The following is a 20216-nucleotide window of genomic DNA, read 5'->3' as shown; positions in this document are numbered from 1 at the left end:
AAGTATTATTTGGATACAATATCTACTTCCAGCAATGTTAAAGCCTTTAAATTGTCAACATTGTGTGCATCTTATAATATCTGTTCCTTCCAATAATGCACAGTTGACTGTGTACTCTGTGACTTTGTGCCTGGTTGTTTTATGATGCAAATTACTCCTGGCCCTTTTTTAAAAAAAATGTGTCTGTTTTTATTTTATTTATTTTTGTTCCTTATTTTTAGTCTTGTGATTTTGTTGTTAATACGGTTACTTGTTGATATTCCTATTATTTTTTTAAATAAATAAAAGTATTTTAATTACTAAATACATTTTGTAGAAAGTAATGCTCAATTGAATATATTTTTGAATTTGGAAATATATTTAGTTTCAACCTTCATATATCAACATATATTTTAATATGTATTTGAAGGTCAAGCAAATATATTTTGAATTTTACATCCCATATGGCAAAAATGTATTCTTTGCCAAAATATATTTTATATATTTGCTAAATACGTAAATTTATGAAGTATATTTTTTAAATAGAAAATATATTTAATTTTAACCTTTTTAAAACAGGTTCATAACATAAATAAAGTTTTTCTGCCAGTGCAACGTAAATATATTTCATTAAATTAAAATATATATGGATTGCTAAATATATTTTTAAAGCTTTAAAATGTATTTATTTATTTATTAAATATATTTTAAAAATATATATTGGTGAAAAAAAATATTTTTGTAAACATATTTCAAATATAGTTTTTGGCCATTTTTGTATATTTTGAAATTAATAAAAAAAAAAGTTTGCCTATGGGATAATATTTATTTATATGGTATTTTGAGCTACAACTTCACATAGGTACTCAAGGGACACCAAAGATATATTTGACACCTTAAAAAAAGGCTTGTGAAATGTCCCTGAAAAGCATCCATCCATCATAAAAGTAATCCAAAGGACTTCCTTATATACTTCTAAGAAAACCATGTACAACTGGGAAAGGCATGAGAGTAAACGATGAGAGACCTTTTTGTAAACTATTCCTTAAAAGAACTTGTTTAAATTAAAAAAATAAGCTTGTTTGACTTCTAAAGTTTATGTGCTAGGTGGAGGTTTGTATAATATTTTAAGCCATGTGGTCTTTTGAGATACTGCATAGATTGACCACTAGATGTCACTAAGTGATTACTGTGGGTTAAGGTTAGTTGTTCCTGTGAGAAAGAAGAAGCAGTGAAGTTTCTTTCTTTGGCTTCAAGAGCCAGATGTGAACCATGAGCTTCAATCAACTAAAGTTCTGAATTACGTTATATAATAGTAATTGAGTAATCATTTTACAAGATACTACAGCTTTTAACAGGCAAGGCGGGGTCAATACCACTAAACCCCGCCCCTAAGGCGGCTCCCTGGATCAAACGTCACACAATCCAACCCATTTCAGCGGGAAGAAGTAAATAAACTCACCAGACCAAAAAGCTGTGTAAGCTTGTTCATGTCGTCATGGAGAGAAACGAAGAGGCAGCTTGTTTGCTCATTTTGCTTTGTGTCTGGTGGAAGATGAGGCAGCGAATCCAAGATGAGAAGATAAACGCTGAGCGGCGTTTACGCAGACAGCGCATGTTGGCGGCGAGGCGCGAGAGAGCGATGCAGAGACGAGCGTGCGAGTTGCAACGACAGCGAAAACGACAACTGTTGATGGCAATGGTAAATCTTTTCTTAATAAACATTATATAACTTATTGTTTAAGCGTAGCTGACATTAGCATGCAGTGGCCTGTTACAGCACGACGAACTAGAATTCTTGATTCTGATTGGCCAGTCGCGACTACATTCCGAAATTTGTTATTCGATAAAAAAAACCTCACATAACACGCTGTTTCTGCTTATCTCATGTTAATGTGGAGCACATATAAAGTAGTATTACATCATTCCTTCGTATATCTAAAGAGTATTTAGTTTAATCAGATTTATAAAAGACAGACCAGGTTTATCCTTTAGGCGTAAGTTAACGTTACCTCGGGCGGAGCGAGTCACGAGCAAGCAACACAAACAAAACATTATCCCACTATCTCTGGATGACCTTTATGATTCACTACATGTTGGTATCGTTACATTTATATGCACTTTGACAACAAAACGCAGACGTTTGATGCAGTTTTACTTACCATTTGTGACTCATGACATTTTAACAAAATCCGAAAACGTGCACAACTCCGCTTCTACCCCGGATAAACAAACTATATCCATCGTGTTTCCATAATGCTGGGTTATTTGGGAAGCTGCACAAGCTTAAATTTCCCTCACAAACACACTTCTTTGGTGGCGTTGATTTCGTGTCAGTTCTTGGTTGGTGTGCGCTATTCAGGTTAAAGTGCCCATATAAGGACTTCCTCTGTACTTCCTGCACTGAAATTGCCAATAAAAGGAATACAGCAAGATTGTTACATGGATCGTTGACGTGACATTAATTATTTTGTGTCCATATGGTTCATTTAAATGTGTATGTGGCGTTAATGTGGTGTAACCGGTCCGTGTCAATTGTTGTATTTTTTTTAAATATAAATGTATTCATAAAAATGTGGGATAAAATATAATCATGTAGTTTAGTGTAATATGATTTTTTTTACATACATTTTTAAATAATTTGTCAAATATTATTTAGAAAACAGAGCTGTTTTCAGCATGTCAGACTCGGGACAAATATTACAAAAGCGCATTAAAATGTACATTTAAAAATAACCAATGAAATTATATTTAAACACTTTTGATGATTATGCTTACATGCCATCAAGGTGGATAAAATATTTAGTATTTCTCATTCTTTGGCGCAATTGGGCGGTTACCCCATTTGACATTTTCAGGTCCATTCAGTCTAAAATTTTATAAAATGGTGCAAATGTAATTTTTATTCCATAAAATTAACATTTACACCATGGGCATTGAAATAAACCTCATGTGTGCTATTTTTGAATTTCTCGTCTTGCCAAAACTTTTGTCACTGACCCACATATGAATCTTTCATGTTCCGAAAACTTGTACAAACCCTGGCGAAGTGCATTCGGCACAGACATGCGTCACACATCCAACTACTTTTTTTGACACTTTGCCTATGTTTAGCATGAGGAATCCAACTCTTAAACTGCGTTAATGAGTCAGAATGAATGAAATTCCCTTAAACCCCCCTCCCCAATAACAGCCTCCATGTTCTGTGAGTAATCTTGACAGTTTAATATTTATAAATGTAAATAAGCAATTAAAAGCATGTATGGGAAGAATAACATAAATGGGAGAATGAGTGATTAAACCAAATTGCATGTTCATCTAACTTTAAACTAGTTTAAACGCTTCCTCATGGAAGGTTTTCGCTAGGATGTGCTTTTCTTCGTGGAAGGTTTTTATTTCTTACAACTGAGAATTTTTTTTATTAAAACAATATTTTGTATGCATATATTTACAAACGTGGCATGTAGCATTGTAATAAGCGGGATCATTTACATCCAGCAGATTTTTGTACTTTCTTTAACAGTAATATAATATACCTTTCATCAGTTACATACCAGATGATGTAAATATACTATATTTGCTTATATGCTATATTATTTATTTATTTATCTATTTAACATTAGAGAAATAGTGTTTAATGTGATAATGTTTACCTCTCATTACAATACAGATGCTGCATATCCCTCTTGCTATGTATACGTGTTTACTGTATTCGTGTATATCTTTAACACAATTATTGAAGTAATGTTTACCTTCATTTAATATTTTTTAGATGATGCATCACTATTACACCACTATAAGGCGTCCCCCCAGGGTGTGGGCCTACCCTCGAACAGGTGACTGGTGGGAGAACACCGCACAAAGATTCACAGATGACCAGTGGCTGGAGGACTTCAGAGTTTCCAGAGACACATTCACATACATTTGTTCAACTCTGAAGTCTGCACTACAGAAAAAAGACACGCGATATCGACTATGCATACCTCTGGAGAAACGGATAGCCATTGCTTTGTATAAACTGGCATCATCTTCCGAGTACGGCACGGTGGCTAACCTGTTTGCTGTCAGTCGGACTTCTGTTTGCCACTGCGTGCACGACTTTTGCAAGGCTGTGATTGCGATTCTTCGGCCAAAATTTATCCAAACACCCGACCGGGCCAGACTTTCTGAGATTGCAGATTTTTTCGAGGAGAAGTATGGAATTCCCCAATGCGTTGGCGCTATACATGGCTGTCACATCCCTATACTGAAACCTTCACAGTACGAGTCAGATTTTGACAATGGAGAAGGCTGGCAATCCATAATTTTACAAGCAGTTGTGGATGGTAAAGGGATGTTCTGGGACCTGGATATTGGACAGCCAGGGAGCAAAGATGACTCTAGTGTCCTGCGAAAGTCACACCTTTGGACTTGGGCCACAACTAGCGATGCATTTTCTAGCAGAGTTAAAGACGTATGCGGAACGGATGTAGGCTACTTTATTCTTGGTGACTCTGCTTACCCATTACAGAGATGGTTGTTAAAACCATATCCTGGTACTGGCAGGATTACAGACGGACAAGAACTGTACAATGCAAAAACAAATCAAGCTCATTGTGTGGTTAAGCAAGCATTCGGGAGGTTGAAAGGGAGGTGGAAGTGTATCAGTAAGAAAAATAATTGCAGTGTTAATCTTGTGATTGACATGGTGGAGGCATGCTGTACACTACACAACCTGTGCGAATTACGCATGGACAGATTTTTGCCAGAATGGGGTGCTGATGGTGGTAAAGTTCTTGAACGACCACCTTGTGATGTTGATGATGATGGGTCAGATGCAAGAAATGCCCTGGAACAGTTGTTCATGCAACAACAACAACTGTAAGATATTGTGTTTGTTTGCTACAAATAAAACAGTTTAAATGAAGTTTTGGTGTTTTGTGCCAAAATGAGTTACTTTGTGCCCAGCTCTCCCCTACATGTGTTCCTTAGGTTTAAACCAATGACCTTTTGTGCTGCTAACGCAATTCTCTACTTTGATTATTTCGCTACTTTATTTTGATAGTTCTTAATTTGGACGATTTCTGTAGGATACGTTTACAGAGTCTGAATACAGTACACATCTGATTTTAAATATGGCCCCTGGGGTGAACTGCAGCCCTCCCTACATGTGCAATAATATTTACTTAAAAAAGCGAATGGTTGTCCAAAAGTCACTAGTCTTTTTGCTATGCATTTGTAGTTAATGTAGTATTACGTCATTCCTTCGTATATCATAAAGAGTATTTAGTTTAATCAGATTTTTTAAAAGACAGACCAGATATAGTTAAGTTTTAACAGTATAAGTTAACGTTACCGCGGGCGGAGCGATTCACGAGCAAGCAACACAAACAAAACTTTATCCCACTATCTCTGGATGACTTATATGATTCACTACATGTTCATTTCGTTTACATTTATATGGACTTTGCAAACTAAACGCAGACATTTTATGCAGTTTTACTTAACATTTGTGACTTATGACATGCCCAATTTGAACACAAAACCCAGCGTTTAACAAACACACGCACGCAACTCTGCTACTACTCCAGATAAACAAACTGTATCCATTGTGTTTCCATAATGCTGGGTTCTTTGGAAAGCTGCACAAGCTTAAATTTCCCTCAAACACACAACCTCTTTGGTGAGGTTGATTTCATGTCAGTTCTTGGCTGCTGTGCGCTCTTTAGGTTAAAGTGCCCATATAAGGACTTCCACTGTACTTCCTGTACTGAAATTGCCCATAAAAGGAATGCAGCAAGATGGTTACATATGAATCTTTCATGTTTGAAAACAACTTCCTGAAACTTGTGCATTCGGCACACGTCCAAATGCTTTTTTTGACACTTTGCCTTTTGTTTAGCATGCATGAGGAATCCAACTCTTAAACTGCATTAAGACAGAATGCATGAAATGCCTCCCCCCACCCCAATAACAGCCTCCAGGTTAATTTCTCACAAATGAGCTAAAAATGTATTAAAACAATATTTCATGTGCATATATTTACTAACACGGCAAGTGGTCTTGTTTAAGCAGGATTATTACATTCATTCAAGAGGTGATGAAGCCACACTAAATTGGCGACACTGGTTGCACTGTGATTGACAAATTGCTTGTCTGTATTTGGCTCAAATTGTCTAAGTAATTTTTTAATCATACTGCAGTTTTATAATTTACAGCAAATTATTTAATTTCCCCAGTTATGGACCACAGACCACACATGTGGAATGATTCTATTGTTACATCATTGTAGAATGTGTTATGATGTCATCAGTCTGCCAATCTATACAAACAGCACTCGGTTACAGAAATTCACTTTGCAGTCTGCATACTGATCGAGTCGTTTTAAGCAAAGTAAGTACAAACATCTTAACAACAAAACAAGATAATCATTTTGGTCACCCTAATTACACATATTTGTTAATTGGTTTATGGAGGAAAGCAGCATCACTTTAAAAAGATTTGAATGTAAAGTTTTGTGGATTGTAATTTGTATTTAAGCAGAAACAATGCAACCTGCAATATTCAGTCTTATCCACAATTAAATTTGTGGATAAACATTCCCTTCAATTCAGTTTTTTTCCTGTTACAGATGGCAGCTCAGAATACGCAAATGAAAGACAACATGGTGGTGATAGTGATGGGCAATCAAACGCTTAGACTGGTTAAAAAAGAACCAGCCTATTCGATTTATTGCATCACTTCTGAAGTCACCGATTCAGCCACTCAAAAGGACATTTATCAAGATCTCCCAAATGTCCCACTGTACGCTGACACCCCCAGTCAAAAAGAGGAGGTCTCCAAAACCTTGACGGACCGTTCCATGGTTAAAAACTTTGGGCAAGACCTATATGACAACCTAGTCCATGCACTTCAAGGAGAGGGATCTACAAGTTTGACAGCAGGGAGCCCAGCATCACCTGAAGACGGCAATGTCATCCAGGCCGTGGTATCAGATGTTGTGAAACTATGTGGAGCGGTGGAACCTGAACCCTCACCGGAAAGTGTTTCTGAGACGGCAACACTTCCAGAAACAATCGGAATGAAGGCAAAAACGGTGAAGACCTTCTTTCAAACAAAGTGGAACAGGGTGAAACGTCCCTTCACCTCCGGCCTGAGGTCCGATAAAGTTACACCGTTCAACTAAAATGAGATGAATGTATTCTGTTCTATGCAACAAATAAATTTTATGTGCAACAAAAATTATCTGTGCAAATTTATGAAAAATACAAGATCATTGCACTGGCCACAAATACATGTTAGGTTGTAGAGGGCTTACTTCTTGCATTAGCTGGGCGGCATACTTTACCAACTCAACATCATATTGTGGAGGTTTCTCGGACAGGGTTTAGCTTAAGGACTAGGCCTGAGTTATATCAGGACATTAGTTTTTACAAACATACCTTACAAAAAACAATACTGGTGTGCATCTTGAAACAAAACAATGGCACTGATATATGTAAAGATATGTTATTGTAAGATGATTTTAAATTAAGGCAGCTCAAAGGTGTATTTTAGTCTGAGACTGGATAAGCCCAGTTTGAGAAACCACCCCATTATCATCATATACTGTTTTTGATAGTTACCCAATTCAATGCAAAAGTTGCAAAAATGCAACTGAAACAGGCAAGACAAATATTTTTATTGTATTTACTACGAATACTACAAACTAAATTTTTTTTTTTTTTGCTTACGTTTGAAACTAGCTTTTTAGTACAAAACATGTTTTGCATACATTTGACAGGTCTTGCACTGATTTTGTAATTTGTTTTGACACACTAAAAATAAATGATTCTGACCCTACTTAAATTTAACATAATTAAAATGTGCGCATTTAATCTATTACAATATTATTTTTGTTTTAATGAAAAGTGTGTTTTAAATCAACTTACGTGAAGTTGACTCATTTAAGTTGGAACTATTTGTGTCGTATTAAAGCAATATTGCTAAAACTGGGCAGGGATTTCCCAGCATGCTTTGCATGAGAGTAAATATTAAAATAACAGGTTATTTTATGCCGTTTTAATTAAGATAAGAAAATATAAGATTATGCCATAATCAGCATCTGTTTTAGTGTTAGTTATGGTTAGCTTGCTAATGTGTGCTGTATTATAACTTCATATTTTGAAATTTGGATAGAACTAACATGATTAGATAATAGTAGCATTGGTGAATTTAACTAATTTTTACGCAGATCAACTTAATTTAATTGTGCTTAAGGTAACTTAAAACAATTGAGTAAGTTCAACTTCAAATTTACCACTTACTTCGCGTTACTCTATTTTTTTACATTTAATGTGTAACACACCTTCTGTGTTATTATTCATTGTGCTGCCCACCACGGTCCTGCAACAGATGAGAAATGTCTTGTCTGAAAGTGTTCATTTTTCACAAAATAGAGTAACGCGAGTAACAAACTCATTTAAATTTCAGTAGTTGTAACTGCGTTACTTGATTTAAAAAAATACTTTGTAACATGCTTGTTACGGCTAAAAGTAGTGGAACTACAGTAACGGAATTTCTTTGTAAGGCGTTACTCCCATCACTATTTTTGTGTTGTCCCTTTCATTTATTTTAACATGAAATAATGCATTAAATGGCATGACACACAGAATGTGTAAAAAATTAACACATCATTCATTTTTTACAGTGAAGTTATACTAACACAGGACATGTGAGGTGAGAGTCATAAAAGTTTAATCCCAAAGTATAACACACCAGGGGGTCAGCTTTATCCAAATTAACATCATTTGGAAACTCTTTGGTCTTTAATATCAAATATTGACTTATACTGCATAAACCACCAAGATTTACAGTACTACATTTTAAAATCTTAAATGATTGAAAGAAAGTGTTGAAATTGTCTAACCTGAGAATAGAAGCAGGAAAAACATGATTATGAAAATGTTTTGCCTGATTTAAGTTTTAACATGTTTACATTTTCACATTCTAATAGGCTTGGCAAACAAATCAAAGAAAGTAAAAGTAATTGATAAAAATGTGGCATATAGATGTTTCACTTTCCTGAGAGGTTTGAAGAAAGAACAATGTAAACTTATATTGATTAAGCACTTTTCAGTTCAAATAAACTTCATGAATTAAGCATTGACATATACATTATTTATATTTACATAAAGCCCCAGGTATTACACCTGTGTTTGGTCATAAGAGTGCAGACAGTATCTCCACACCCCCAGCAGGCCTGTACAGAATGTGCCGGTCCAGGTTTACCATTACAATATTGACAAGCACCCGAGTTTGCAGATTTCAAGAAACTTTTTGGGTTTGAAGTAATGAGCTGCTTGAGATTATTTAGGATGGCTGTGTTTGGTGCTAGAGCGATATCTACGACCTCAATTCGCTTTGGGTCCCAAACACAGTCCTCTTCTAGACCACTTGGCACAGCTTTCATGCCGCATTTAGGTGGGACCCAAGCGGTGTCGTAGCCAGCGTTATGCCAGGTCTTCTGTAGTGGATGGTTGTCCTTATCGATTCGTTTAATTTTTCCGCAGTCTACACTTAATTTAAGCACTACTCTGTCAGTAGGTGGGGAGTTCAGAGGATAGCGTTCTGCTTTCTTTTGATCGCGGCTCACGTAAACTCCAGGTCCCAGCATTCCATCTGGTGATTGCGTGAAGCCATTTTGTATGATCAACTGAGCTGTTCGGACTTTGGTGCCATGATACATGGTATAGCGTTTGCCAGATGTGGCTTCCTGATCTGCCTGAAGGTGACTGTCCTCGTCATAGTGCACCTCCCAGCCAAAAAATTGGATGGAGGACATTTTGGATTAAAAGTGGTATATGCTGTGGATTAAGTGCATAAATAATTAAATAAATATTATGTTAATTTAAAAAATTATATTACCAGTGGAATCTTAATTATTATTGTTTTCCATTTTAAGTCATTAAAATGGGTATCAAAACAAAACATATATACCGATCATACCGATCAGCCATAATATTATGACGACCTGCCTAACATTTCGTAGGTTCTCCTTTTGCCACCAAAACAGCCCCGACCATTTTTCCTGCTTCCAACACACCAACTACACTAGTTCTCAAAGTTGATGTGTTAAAAGCAGGAAAAATGTACTTTGACATGGGCCAAATTGTGATGGCTAGATGGGTCAGAGCATCTCCAAAACAGCTCTTGTGGGGTGTTCCTGGTCTGTAGTGGTCAGTATCAAATGAGGTCCAAGAAGGAAAAGCGGTGAACTGGTGACAGGGTCATGGGCGGCCAAGGCTCATTGATGCCCGTGTAGTCCGATCCAACAGACGAGCTAGTACTGTAGCTGAAATTGCTGAAAAAGTGAATGCTGGTTCTGATAAAAAGGTCTAGTGGAGTCCATGCCTTGACAGGTCAGGGCTGTTTTGGTGGCAAAAGGGGGACCTACACATTATATTAGGCAGGTGGTCATAATGATATGGCTGATCGGTGTATACTGTATATGACCTGCCTGTCAAAACCAGGCCCAAAGGAAAACACCACCGTTTTTCAATGTTTTACTATGTTCTTACCTCAACTTAGATGAATAAATACATCCCTTTCTTTTTCAATGCGTGCACTTAAAGGAATAGTCTACTCATTTTCAATATTAAAAAATGTTATTACCTTAACTAAGAACTGTTGATACATCCCTCTATCATCTGTGTGCGTGCACGTAAGCGTTGGAGCGCGCTGCGACGCTTCGATAGCATTTAGCTTAGCCCCATTCATTCAATGGTGCCATTTAGAGATAAAGTTAGAAGTGACCAACCACATCAACGTTTTTCCTATTTAAGACGAGTAGTTATACGAGCAAGTTTGGTGGTACAAAATAAAACGTAGCGCTTTTCTAAGCGGATTTAAAAGAGGAACTATATTTTATGGCGTAATAGCACTTTTGGGAGTACTTCAACTCGGCGCAGTAACACCCTCCCTCTCCCATTATGAGAGGGAGAAGGGGAGCGGACTTTTCAGGCGAGTCGAAGTACTCCCAAAAGTGCTATTACACCATAAAATATAGTTCCTCTTTTAAATCCGCTTAGAAAAGCGCTACGTTTTATTTTGTACCACCAAACTTGCTCGTATAACTACTCGCCTTAAATAGGAAAAACTTGATGTGTTTGGTCACTTCTAACTTTATCTCCAAATGGCACAACTGAATGAATGGGGCTAAGCCAAATGCTACGTGCACACACACAGATGATAGAGGGATGCACCAACAATTCCTAGTCAAGGCAACAACATATCTCAATACTGAAAATGAGTAGACTACTCCTTTAATCTTTGTACAGTGCTTCTTGAATGTGTTAGCATTTAGCCTAGTCCCATCCATTCCCCAGGATCCAAACAGGGATGAACCCAGAAACCACCAAACCCTTCCCTATTTAAATATTATTACATAAGTAGTTAAACAAATAAGTATGGTGGCACAAAACAAACGTGGCGATGTTTTAAGCAGATCAAAAATGAGAACTATGTTGTATGGTGGAAGAGCACTTAGGTGAACATGGTCTTTAAATAAGGAAAACATGGAAGTGTTTGGTGGCTTCTACATTCATCCCCGCCTGGATCCCAGGAAACGAATGGGGCCAGGCCAAATGCCAACACATTGAAAACGGTGGTGTTTTCCTTTAAGTCTCATAATCTAATTTTGACAGTAGGAGCATCAAACCATACTGAAAAATCCAGCTAAGATCAGCATAAACTGGTGAGCTGGTTAAAGCTGGTCTCTCAGCTTGGTTTTAGCTGGTTTTGCTGGTGAAGCAAGCTGGTCTAGCTGTGTTTTGGTCTCTTTTTAAGCTGGTCTAGCAGTGTTTTGGTATTTTTTTAAGCTGGTCTAGCTGGACTTAGCTGGTCAGGCTGGAAGACCAGCTGACCCACCAGCTTAAACCAGCTACTGCCACCTTAAACCAGCTAAAACTAGCTACCAGCTTATGCTGGTCTTAGCTTGAATCTTCATAAAGAAAGTTTGATTTCAACCATTAGTTTTACTATGATTCAATCTTTGACATGGCCTCACTCATCAATATTAAGATATCAAGGTTGTATTTTCACAGAATGTTATAAGATGACTTTTACATGTAGGGTACATAAATACACTACAATTTAAAATAACTCTACCTTTGTTAAGACAACATACGTAAACACAATTTACATGTATTTAACAAATACGTAAACATTTACCTTTTAATAACATTTAAGCCTACATCAATATCTTTAACTGGTGTTGTTTGCTGTTGTTTAAAATTAAATAGCACATTACGTATTGCAATAACAACGCGTGTCCACTCCAAAAAAAAAAGTATGTGAAGTTGTCAATTTAAATGGTTTTTCGATATCGACACATAAGTTTTTTTTTAAATACTACAAAAAGAAAAACATACCTTATACGATTCTTGTAGATAAACAAATAGGAAATGACACGTATGTCTTTCGTCTTTGTCTATGCCTATGCGTTAAGCTTACTCTGAAATAGCAACAAACCTTTCACTTTCATTTCTTCTTTACCAGTCTAACCCATATAGACTGTAAAACTAGGATCTAACCTTGCTTTAAGGAAGTAGGAATCTATGGAATTATGTATCAAAAACCGACAACGGATACATCTTGTAACATTACTTCACATGAATAAATTACGTCAGAAACAGTGCTGTATCTATCTTTAAATCATGTTATTTAACTTTTTAATGTTCGTGGCGTGTCAATCAAACCATATAAACCTGCCTTCTTTTACTAGCACTCTTTTTATTGGTCCGAGGCTATGCTTTTTGGAACGCTCTCGCGATACTTTGATGTCATACATACGCCGACTGGAAGACTTCATCCGGCGCTGCAAGAACTGACCTACTGTCTATGGAACTGACAGAGCTGGATGACGTCAAAGTACCGCGAGAGCGATTCGAGAAATCTTACGAAGTAGTTTAATTTCGACTCGCTCTCGCGGTACTTTGACGTCATTCGCTTGTCAGTTCTTGCAGCGCCGTATGAAGTCGAACAGGCTAATGTGGGTCTAGCATGGATATAGTTTCTAAATACTAATAATACTTCTATTAATTTAGCAAATTATCGTATGATGTTAGGAGAATATAATCGTGCTAATATTTTGAAATTAATAAAAAAAAACTCAAAAAAAAATAATAATAATCGTGCTAATATTGTGCGAGCACTATTGTTCTTCGGAATGCTTTTTTAATCCCATTCAAATCCAACGTTTAACAAAATTACGAAGTGAATGCTGCATCGCATTTTAATTTATGCTAGTTTTTAAGGTTCAGGGGGCGTCGTTCCGTGCGTGCTGTTGCATGCGGCACGCGTTCCCCTAGGAACGAAACTTCGGCGCTGCGCGGTAGCAAATGACCGACCCCCTCTTTCTCAACCGCACTTTCTTACGTAAACGGATCAAACACCGTGAAGAAACCCTTGCTCTTTTGTAACCTTTGGTTTTAATGTTGTAATTAGATTTCAGCATCTAAAGCGACAGATGTCATTAGGCGTCATGGTGACATCCACACACAGTGTCTATCCTGGTTAGATCGGTCTCGCTAGTCGATTAAGCGTCGTAATGCTTACTTGAAATATGTTGAAAAGTTATGTTTTAATGTGACTGTTCGCTGTGTCGTTTAACGTTACGTGGAAATGTTCAAGACACGCGAATTTCTACTTGTAGGGGAAGGCAACTTCTCGTTCTCCGCAGCCTTGATCGAGAACGCGGGCGACGGTGTCGTTGTGACCGCGACTTGCTTTCAAAGCGAGGAGGATACGAACAGACAGGAGGGTGCCGCATTAAACATACAGAGACTACGAGAGAGAGGTCAGTCATTGTTTGTTATGCAGTCTGATATTATTGCTGCAAGATTGCCGTATGTTCTTATGGGGATTCCGGTTGCTCAGTAGATAGAGCATTACGTAAACAGCGCAAGATCATGGGAACATGTACTAAAAGGATAGGGCATTGCGTTAACAGCGCAAAGATCATGGGAATATGTAGTAGCCCACTCATACCTTGAATGCAGCGTTATTCGCGTTGGATAAGGCGCCTGCTAAGTGCATGAATAAATTACTTTGCTTTTGTCTTTGTTTTCCTGATGTATGCAATTGAAAAGATGTTCCCAGTTCGCTTTTAATCTACCCACAGATGTTCGGTTTTGTCTCTAATATAAGCATTTTCAAGGATACCCATTATTTCCACACTTCAAGTATCATAGCTTTGAATTTGCATGTCTGCGGCCAAATCCATGAGTCGGTTGCTATGAAACGGGCAGGGGGGGGGTTAAAAGCCTCCTTGAATTCTTTATGATAATTCTCAAGATGTCTTGATTTAAAGATTAATTCTGTGCTTGTTTTTAGGATCAATAGTTCTGTTTGAGGTGGACTGCACACGCCTGAAGGAGTATGAAGACATCAAGCATCATCTTTATGAGTGCGTAATCTTTAATTTCCCTCACTGTGGGCGTAAAAGTGGTGTGAAGAAGAATCGCATTCTGTTAGCGAAATTTTTCCAGAGGTAAGATTGATACTCCTGTGGCATCAAGGTCTTTAATGTGCATGTTACATAAGCTTCACTTCCAGTGTTGTGTAAAAATTATACTACTTTTTTGTGTTTAGTGGTCCTCTGATCTTTTATTTATAATGCATGGATGGTTCGTGTTTTTTCTAGTGCTATTGCAGTCTTGAAGGACAATGGGGAAGTGCATGTCACCTTGTGCAACGGGCAAGGTGGCACTCCATGTGACAGACCAATAAGAGAATGGCACAATAGCTGGCAGGTGGTTGCCATGGCAGCAGAAGCTGGACTAATTCTAAGTGAAATTCATCCTTTTGACTGTCAAATGTATCAAGGTTACAGATGTACAGGTTACAGGTAAACAACTTCATGCAATGCTCGCCTACACCGTTTGTGACCCTGCCTGTGAAATTCCAGCTAAAAGTTTCATTTCAGTCATTGATTTCGAACGTTGATATGCAGTGGTGGCCGGTGACGACTTTTTCGACAGGTCACAATATGTATTTAGCCCATCGTGTGTGGTTTGTCATTTCAAAATGTGTGTTTGTTGCGCCATGTTAACCATGTGCATCACGTGTCTTGTCAAAATAAGTGCAGGTTGCACACACGTCTAAAGGGTTTATTAAAGCAATAAGCCCCAAGAAGCAGTGGGTTACCAGTGCATTTTATAACAGCTAAGGGGCGTTGTGTGCCTAAAACCCCCTTAGCTGTTATAAAATGCAATGTAACCCCACTGCTTCGCGGGACTTATTGCTTTTATAAAACGGTTACTTCATATACATAGCAGGATTTCATAAAATAAAACACAAATAAGTTGTAATTATATTAGTACAAATATTAGTCTTCCGCCAAACAAAGTAGTTCCTCAGAATCAAGTGTGGCTGCAACAGAGTGCAGTTCCCAACCAACACAGACGCAGCAAAGAAAGAAAGACACAATGAAAATATGATTTAAGACTGTGGTGTTTATTTTATAAATCAACATTCATCTAATTTAATTTAGGGTTAGGGTGTGGGTGAGGAGACGGGCAGCGGAGTTTTGAACATATTGCAGCTTTTGTAAATCAGTGGAAGGGAGACCATATAGGAGGCTATTGCAATAGTCGAGTCTTGATGTAATAAATGCATGGATGAGGGTTTCAGCAGCAGATGTGGGCCATAGACGAGCAATATTTTGCAGGTGGAAAAAGGCAGTTTTAGTGATCTGTCGGATATGAGGCTTAAATGTGACACATGATGCACATGGTTCACATGAAGCAACGGACACTTATTTTGGAATGCCGAGCAACACACGACACGTCGAACACATATTTTGAATTTGCGCCCCTTGAAAGAGAAGTCACCAGCCGCCACTGTCTATGTGACCTTACTCAGTCAATATTAAAAATACCAAGATTATTTTTTTCACAAAATGTCCCTTACGTTATGTAAGATAAATCACAAAAAATCACTTTAGCTGGGTTTTTTACTTGCTGGGTCACATTAATGATGTCCTTCTGATGTTAAAATGTTATTTATCATAAGTTAGTGTTATTGGTATTCATTTATTTCCTTGTTAAGGAGTCAAGACAAAGGTTTTCATGTAGAGGGAGGTTTGACGCACATGTTTACTCGGAGTCTCCCATACACCGTGCCAGAGAAACTGAAGATGGAGAAAACAATTGGGAAGGAGACAGTTTGTTTTGAGATTTCAGCAGAGTTGTCTGAGTATTTAAACAGGTGATTTTAAATTGTTGCTTGATGATAAAATCATTTAAAATATCTCTAAAGTGTCTTAATAATATTACATTCTATAAAAAAAATCTATTTTCAGGATGCCTGTTTTCAAAGAATAAAATTTTTAAAACCAAAAATCTCAGACAATCAGCATAAAAGTCCACACTCTTACAAAATTATAGCCACATGATGTAAAAACGATAACGCTTATTGCCATTTTTTGTCTTTGATGAGTGAACATAACCAGAAATTCACCTAACTATAAAAGTATAAATACCTTCAAAAATAGACAGCTTAAACATTTTTACACCTCAAATAATCATCTGCAATTAAAAAAAAAATCGACTTACCTCCTTGAATAATTGGGACATATCATGAAAATCTGACTTTTTCCATGTTTAAGTGCTATAATTGGGTACCCAGTGCTTCTATCAACCTAGAAAATGTGGAAAAGATCAACCCAGTTAAGTTTGGTAGTTGGCAAGTTTTGGTAACCCATTCTCTGCTAGCATGTGAAAAAATAGGTCATTGAAATTTGGCTCACCCTGTGATGTCAGAAGGGGATAATACCGCCCCTTAATCTGTACTATCCAACCACGACACTGCCATTTAGTGCAGAGCTCATTTGGATTTTAAAAGGGCACACCAAAATTTGCACATTTTTGCTCACACCTACAAAGTGGCAATTTTAAAGGAACAGTATGTAAGAAATTTATATCAATTAATTATAAAATGGCCCTGATATGTCACTAGACATTAAGAAATCATTTTCATTTCAAATACTTATATCACTGACAACAGTGGTATGGCCAGGATATTGTCATTTAAAAAGTGGAGTTGCAGCCCTCAACTGATGTTTATGTTGTCATTTTGTGTATTGGCCACTAGCTGTGTGATTGCAATACCAGTTTTGGCCACAATCCTACATACTGTTCCTTTAACATGGTATAATAAATTATCTATATGATATTTTGAGCTAAAACTTAACATAAGTACTCTGGAGACAACAAAGATTTATTTTACATCTTTAAAAAAGTCTTGTGAAATATTCCCCTTAAGTAAATGTGTAATTTTTGTAACATACATGGAAATGTGTGCATATCCTTTTGTCCATAATTTATGGTGAGTTTAGTATGTACCTGTATATTAATGTATTTTGTCAACCCATTCCTCTCTGCTAGGAATTTCCTTGGTCCGCAGTCACATCATCCTGTAAAAACTGTCCAAGAGTTATTGCTCAGAGAGTTAAAATCAGTTTGGCCCGTATGCACCATAAACAAGGAATTCCCAGAACTGGTAACCTGCCTACCAGAAACGCTTCAGGAATATGACCCCAATCTGTCCCACTCAGAAGTTTACTGGATTAAACCAACACATACCTATTTATTTGACCAGAATGACCGTGAGCAAGTAAACGGTGAGCCTATGGATGATCAACTGAGCTTTACTGGCAGCTATGCACTACGACCATCTCTGCTGTTTCATGTCCAGGAGATCACCCAGAATGAAGACTTCAGCCCTGGAACGCTTCATGCTGCCAGTGGTCTGGTTTTTCAAAGAGTACCCATCTCCTCGAGCCGTTCTTCTGCTTTCCACCAGCTCCTATTGGTGGGAATGTTCCCCTCAGAATCCCACCCTCTCAAGTGCTTCCGGGATTCTTTGGAGTCGCTGCTCACAACTTACGGTGTCTCCTTTGAGGAGATGCAAACAGGCCAGCAATTTTGGATGAATTCAAAGACGCTTTCAAAATTTGGACGCGTCACATCACTGCCCTCCTTAGCTTCAGACCTTGAAGGTTCACAGTTAATTGTTGTCGCAATAAACTTAGACCATTTGGCTACTCTGATCTTCGGCATCTCTGACTGGCGCTTGCTGTGGAGCGCAGACCCTCGCTTTCTCCGGCAATTTGAGCTCAATCCCCTTGGAGCTTTCTGTCCGTTTTCCCTGTACCCACCAAGCTACATACATGACATCAGTTTCTGGATGGATCCAGATAGCTATGAGGAGCTTGATTTCCACGCAGTTATACGAGAGGCTACTTTGGGCGCCGTTAAGGATGTGGTGTTAGTGGACCGCTTCAGACACCCGCACATGGGTCATGCAAGCCTCTGCTATAGGCTCACATATCAGTCACCAGACCGTGCCCTCTCATACAGCCAGGTTTTGGGATTACAGAGTCAGTTACGGAAAGTCTTACCAATGCGTTTACAAGTAACCCTACGGTGAACTAAAGAGGCTTAAATAGTGGATTTACAGAGCATATCAAAGATTATTTATACAGCTGTATGTTTACAGTATATAAGCCTAAAGGTTTTATATATGTTAAAGCAGATGAGTGATTGTATACTTCACTTAAAGATTTGTTCTGCACAATGCACAGACATTTCTTTTTTTAAAACTGAATGTATATTTTTAGTGTTTACAATGTGTGTATTATGTCTGGTAAATTACTCAGAAAATGAAGTTATTCCAGCTGTTTGATATTGTGTTTAATCACAATATGTTTACATATTGCTATTTTTATTCTAAATTAAACATATATTAAGTTATTAAGTATCAAACATTTTACATCGTAGCATCACAGGGTTATAAATCTCAGTAGTACAATGCCACATCCTCTTGCATTTGGTGAAATTAAAATGTTAGTTATATAATTGCATATAATTTTAATTTTGCATGTTAAAGCAGTTGCAGTAATTAAAAACTTAGTCTGAAGCTGCATTTAATACTGTGATACATTTTTCATAATATTGTGTAATTTGTGACATTTGTGACTTTAAATTGTTATTGCTGTATATAAAGGAATAATTCACCCCAAAATGAAGCTTAAGTTGGATATATTTCAAGTTTAAATATGATGTTAAAGGTTATTTACAACAGCTATCATATAAGTACAGTACTTTCTTTCTGCCCTTATTTTATGAAAAATATCAGTCAGGAACTGCAGCAACATCTTCATTTTTGGATGAATTATTCCTTTAACATTTTTATATTAAATATAACAATGACAGGCATGAAATCCAGCAGTAAAGAAACTTATGTTTAGGACTGCTGTGTGTATAATCCTAGGGCTCCTCGTGGGAAATGTTTACATTTTCTTAACAAATTAAAATTAAAATGCCATACATGTCTGTGGTTATTCATAAATAGATAGAGACTGTAATGTTCAGTCTCAAACAATGCGTCATTAAATGGCATTGGCATGTATAAATAAAACACACACTGTAAAAAATACTTTGCTGCCTTAACATTTTTTGTTTAAATCAACTCAGATTTACAAGTCATGTCAACAGAGATGAGATGTCACAATTTATAAAATATAGTTGAGAAAAGTCAACTTAATTTTATAAGTTATAACAACTCACCTGTAGTTATAACAACTTATCTCTATTCAAGATAAATAATAGTAAGTTAAAATGACTTGTAAATCCGAGTTGATTCAACAAAAAAATTTACGGCAGCTAAGAATCTTTTACAGTACAGCGACAAAACCAAAAATCATTATTTTTGGTAATACCAGTTTTCGGACATGATAATATAGTTTTTTGGTCATGTTTCATTGAAACTGTAGTATTCTGTATCTTGTAAATGTCCTTGCTATATCATCATTTAGGTAGATCAACCATTATTATTATTTTTTTGCAGATAGATTACCATTTATATTACCACAGTTTAAAGGGATAGTTCACCCAAAAATAAAAATTCTGTCATAATTTACTTTGTTGGAACAAACTGTATACCAGAGGTATCCAACCTTTTTGTGAGCAAGGACTACCACAATGGATAAAACAATGGCTACTTTTTTATATAGTTTACTCAAATTTTTTTGTTTTACTTGTTAATTTTATTTTATTTTACTTGTTGATATGTTTTATCATTTTTTGTATAAATGTAACATACATAAAAAGCCAAGCTAATATAAAAATATGTAGTAATATCACAATTAAGGCTATTAATGTGCTTGGGGGGGGGTAACTCACAGACTCGGTGCGGGCAACATGTTGGAGACCTCT

General features: G+C 36.9%; 3 protein-coding genes across 6 annotated transcripts; 2 read left to right on the top strand and 1 right to left on the bottom strand.

Moving 5' to 3' along the window:
- Window positions 1-1389: 1389 nt before the first annotated feature.
- On the top strand, window positions 1390-7200 carry LOC129440866 (putative nuclease HARBI1). Of its 2 annotated transcripts, none has more exons than XM_055200427.2 (2): window positions 1390-1681; window positions 3752-4885. In XM_055200427.2, the coding sequence occupies exons 1-2, from the start codon at window positions 1478-1480 to the stop codon at window positions 4841-4843; spliced, it is 1296 nt and encodes a 431-aa protein (XP_055056402.2). In that variant the 5' UTR covers window positions 1390-1477; the 3' UTR covers window positions 4844-4885. The 2 variants fall into 2 exon arrangements, with proteins under 2 accessions (XP_055056402.2, XP_073716327.1); XM_073860226.1 differs by lacking the exon at window positions 3752-4885 and adding an exon at window positions 6590-7200 and having other exon boundaries at window positions 1397-1681.
- Window positions 7201-8677: 1477 nt separating this feature from the next.
- On the bottom strand, window positions 8678-12555 carry gig2p (grass carp reovirus (GCRV)-induced gene 2p). 3 transcript variants are annotated; one of them, XM_055200434.2, is made up of 2 exons: window positions 12531-12555; window positions 8678-9803 (listed from the first exon to the last, which is right to left on the bottom strand). In XM_055200434.2, exon 2 carries the CDS (start codon window positions 9779-9781, stop codon window positions 9125-9127), a length of 657 nt encoding a protein of 218 aa, XP_055056409.2. In that variant the 5' UTR covers window positions 9782-9803; window positions 12531-12555; the 3' UTR covers window positions 8678-9124. The 3 variants fall into 3 exon arrangements, with proteins under 3 accessions (XP_055056409.2, XP_055056404.2, XP_055056405.2); XM_055200429.2 differs by lacking the exon at window positions 12531-12555 and adding an exon at window positions 12369-12511; XM_055200430.2 differs by lacking the exon at window positions 12531-12555 and adding an exon at window positions 12469-12492.
- Window positions 12556-13261: 706 nt separating this feature from the next.
- fdxacb1 (ferredoxin-fold anticodon binding domain containing 1) lies at window positions 13262-18906 on the top strand. Its single transcript, XM_055200426.2, has 5 exons — window positions 13262-13795; window positions 14332-14488; window positions 14642-14845; window positions 16048-16206; window positions 17385-18906. Exons 1-5 carry the CDS (start codon window positions 13621-13623, stop codon window positions 18427-18429), a joined length of 1740 nt encoding a protein of 579 aa, XP_055056401.2. The 5' UTR covers window positions 13262-13620; the 3' UTR covers window positions 18430-18906.
- Window positions 18907-20216: the final 1310 nt, after the last annotated feature.

Source organism: Misgurnus anguillicaudatus, chromosome 22 (genome assembly GCF_027580225.2).
Source record: "Misgurnus anguillicaudatus chromosome 22, ASM2758022v2, whole genome shotgun sequence".
In the NCBI taxonomy this organism is placed as follows: Eukaryota; Metazoa; Chordata; class Actinopteri; order Cypriniformes; family Cobitidae; genus Misgurnus; species Misgurnus anguillicaudatus.
This window is presented reverse-complemented; position numbering and strand designations above follow the sequence as displayed.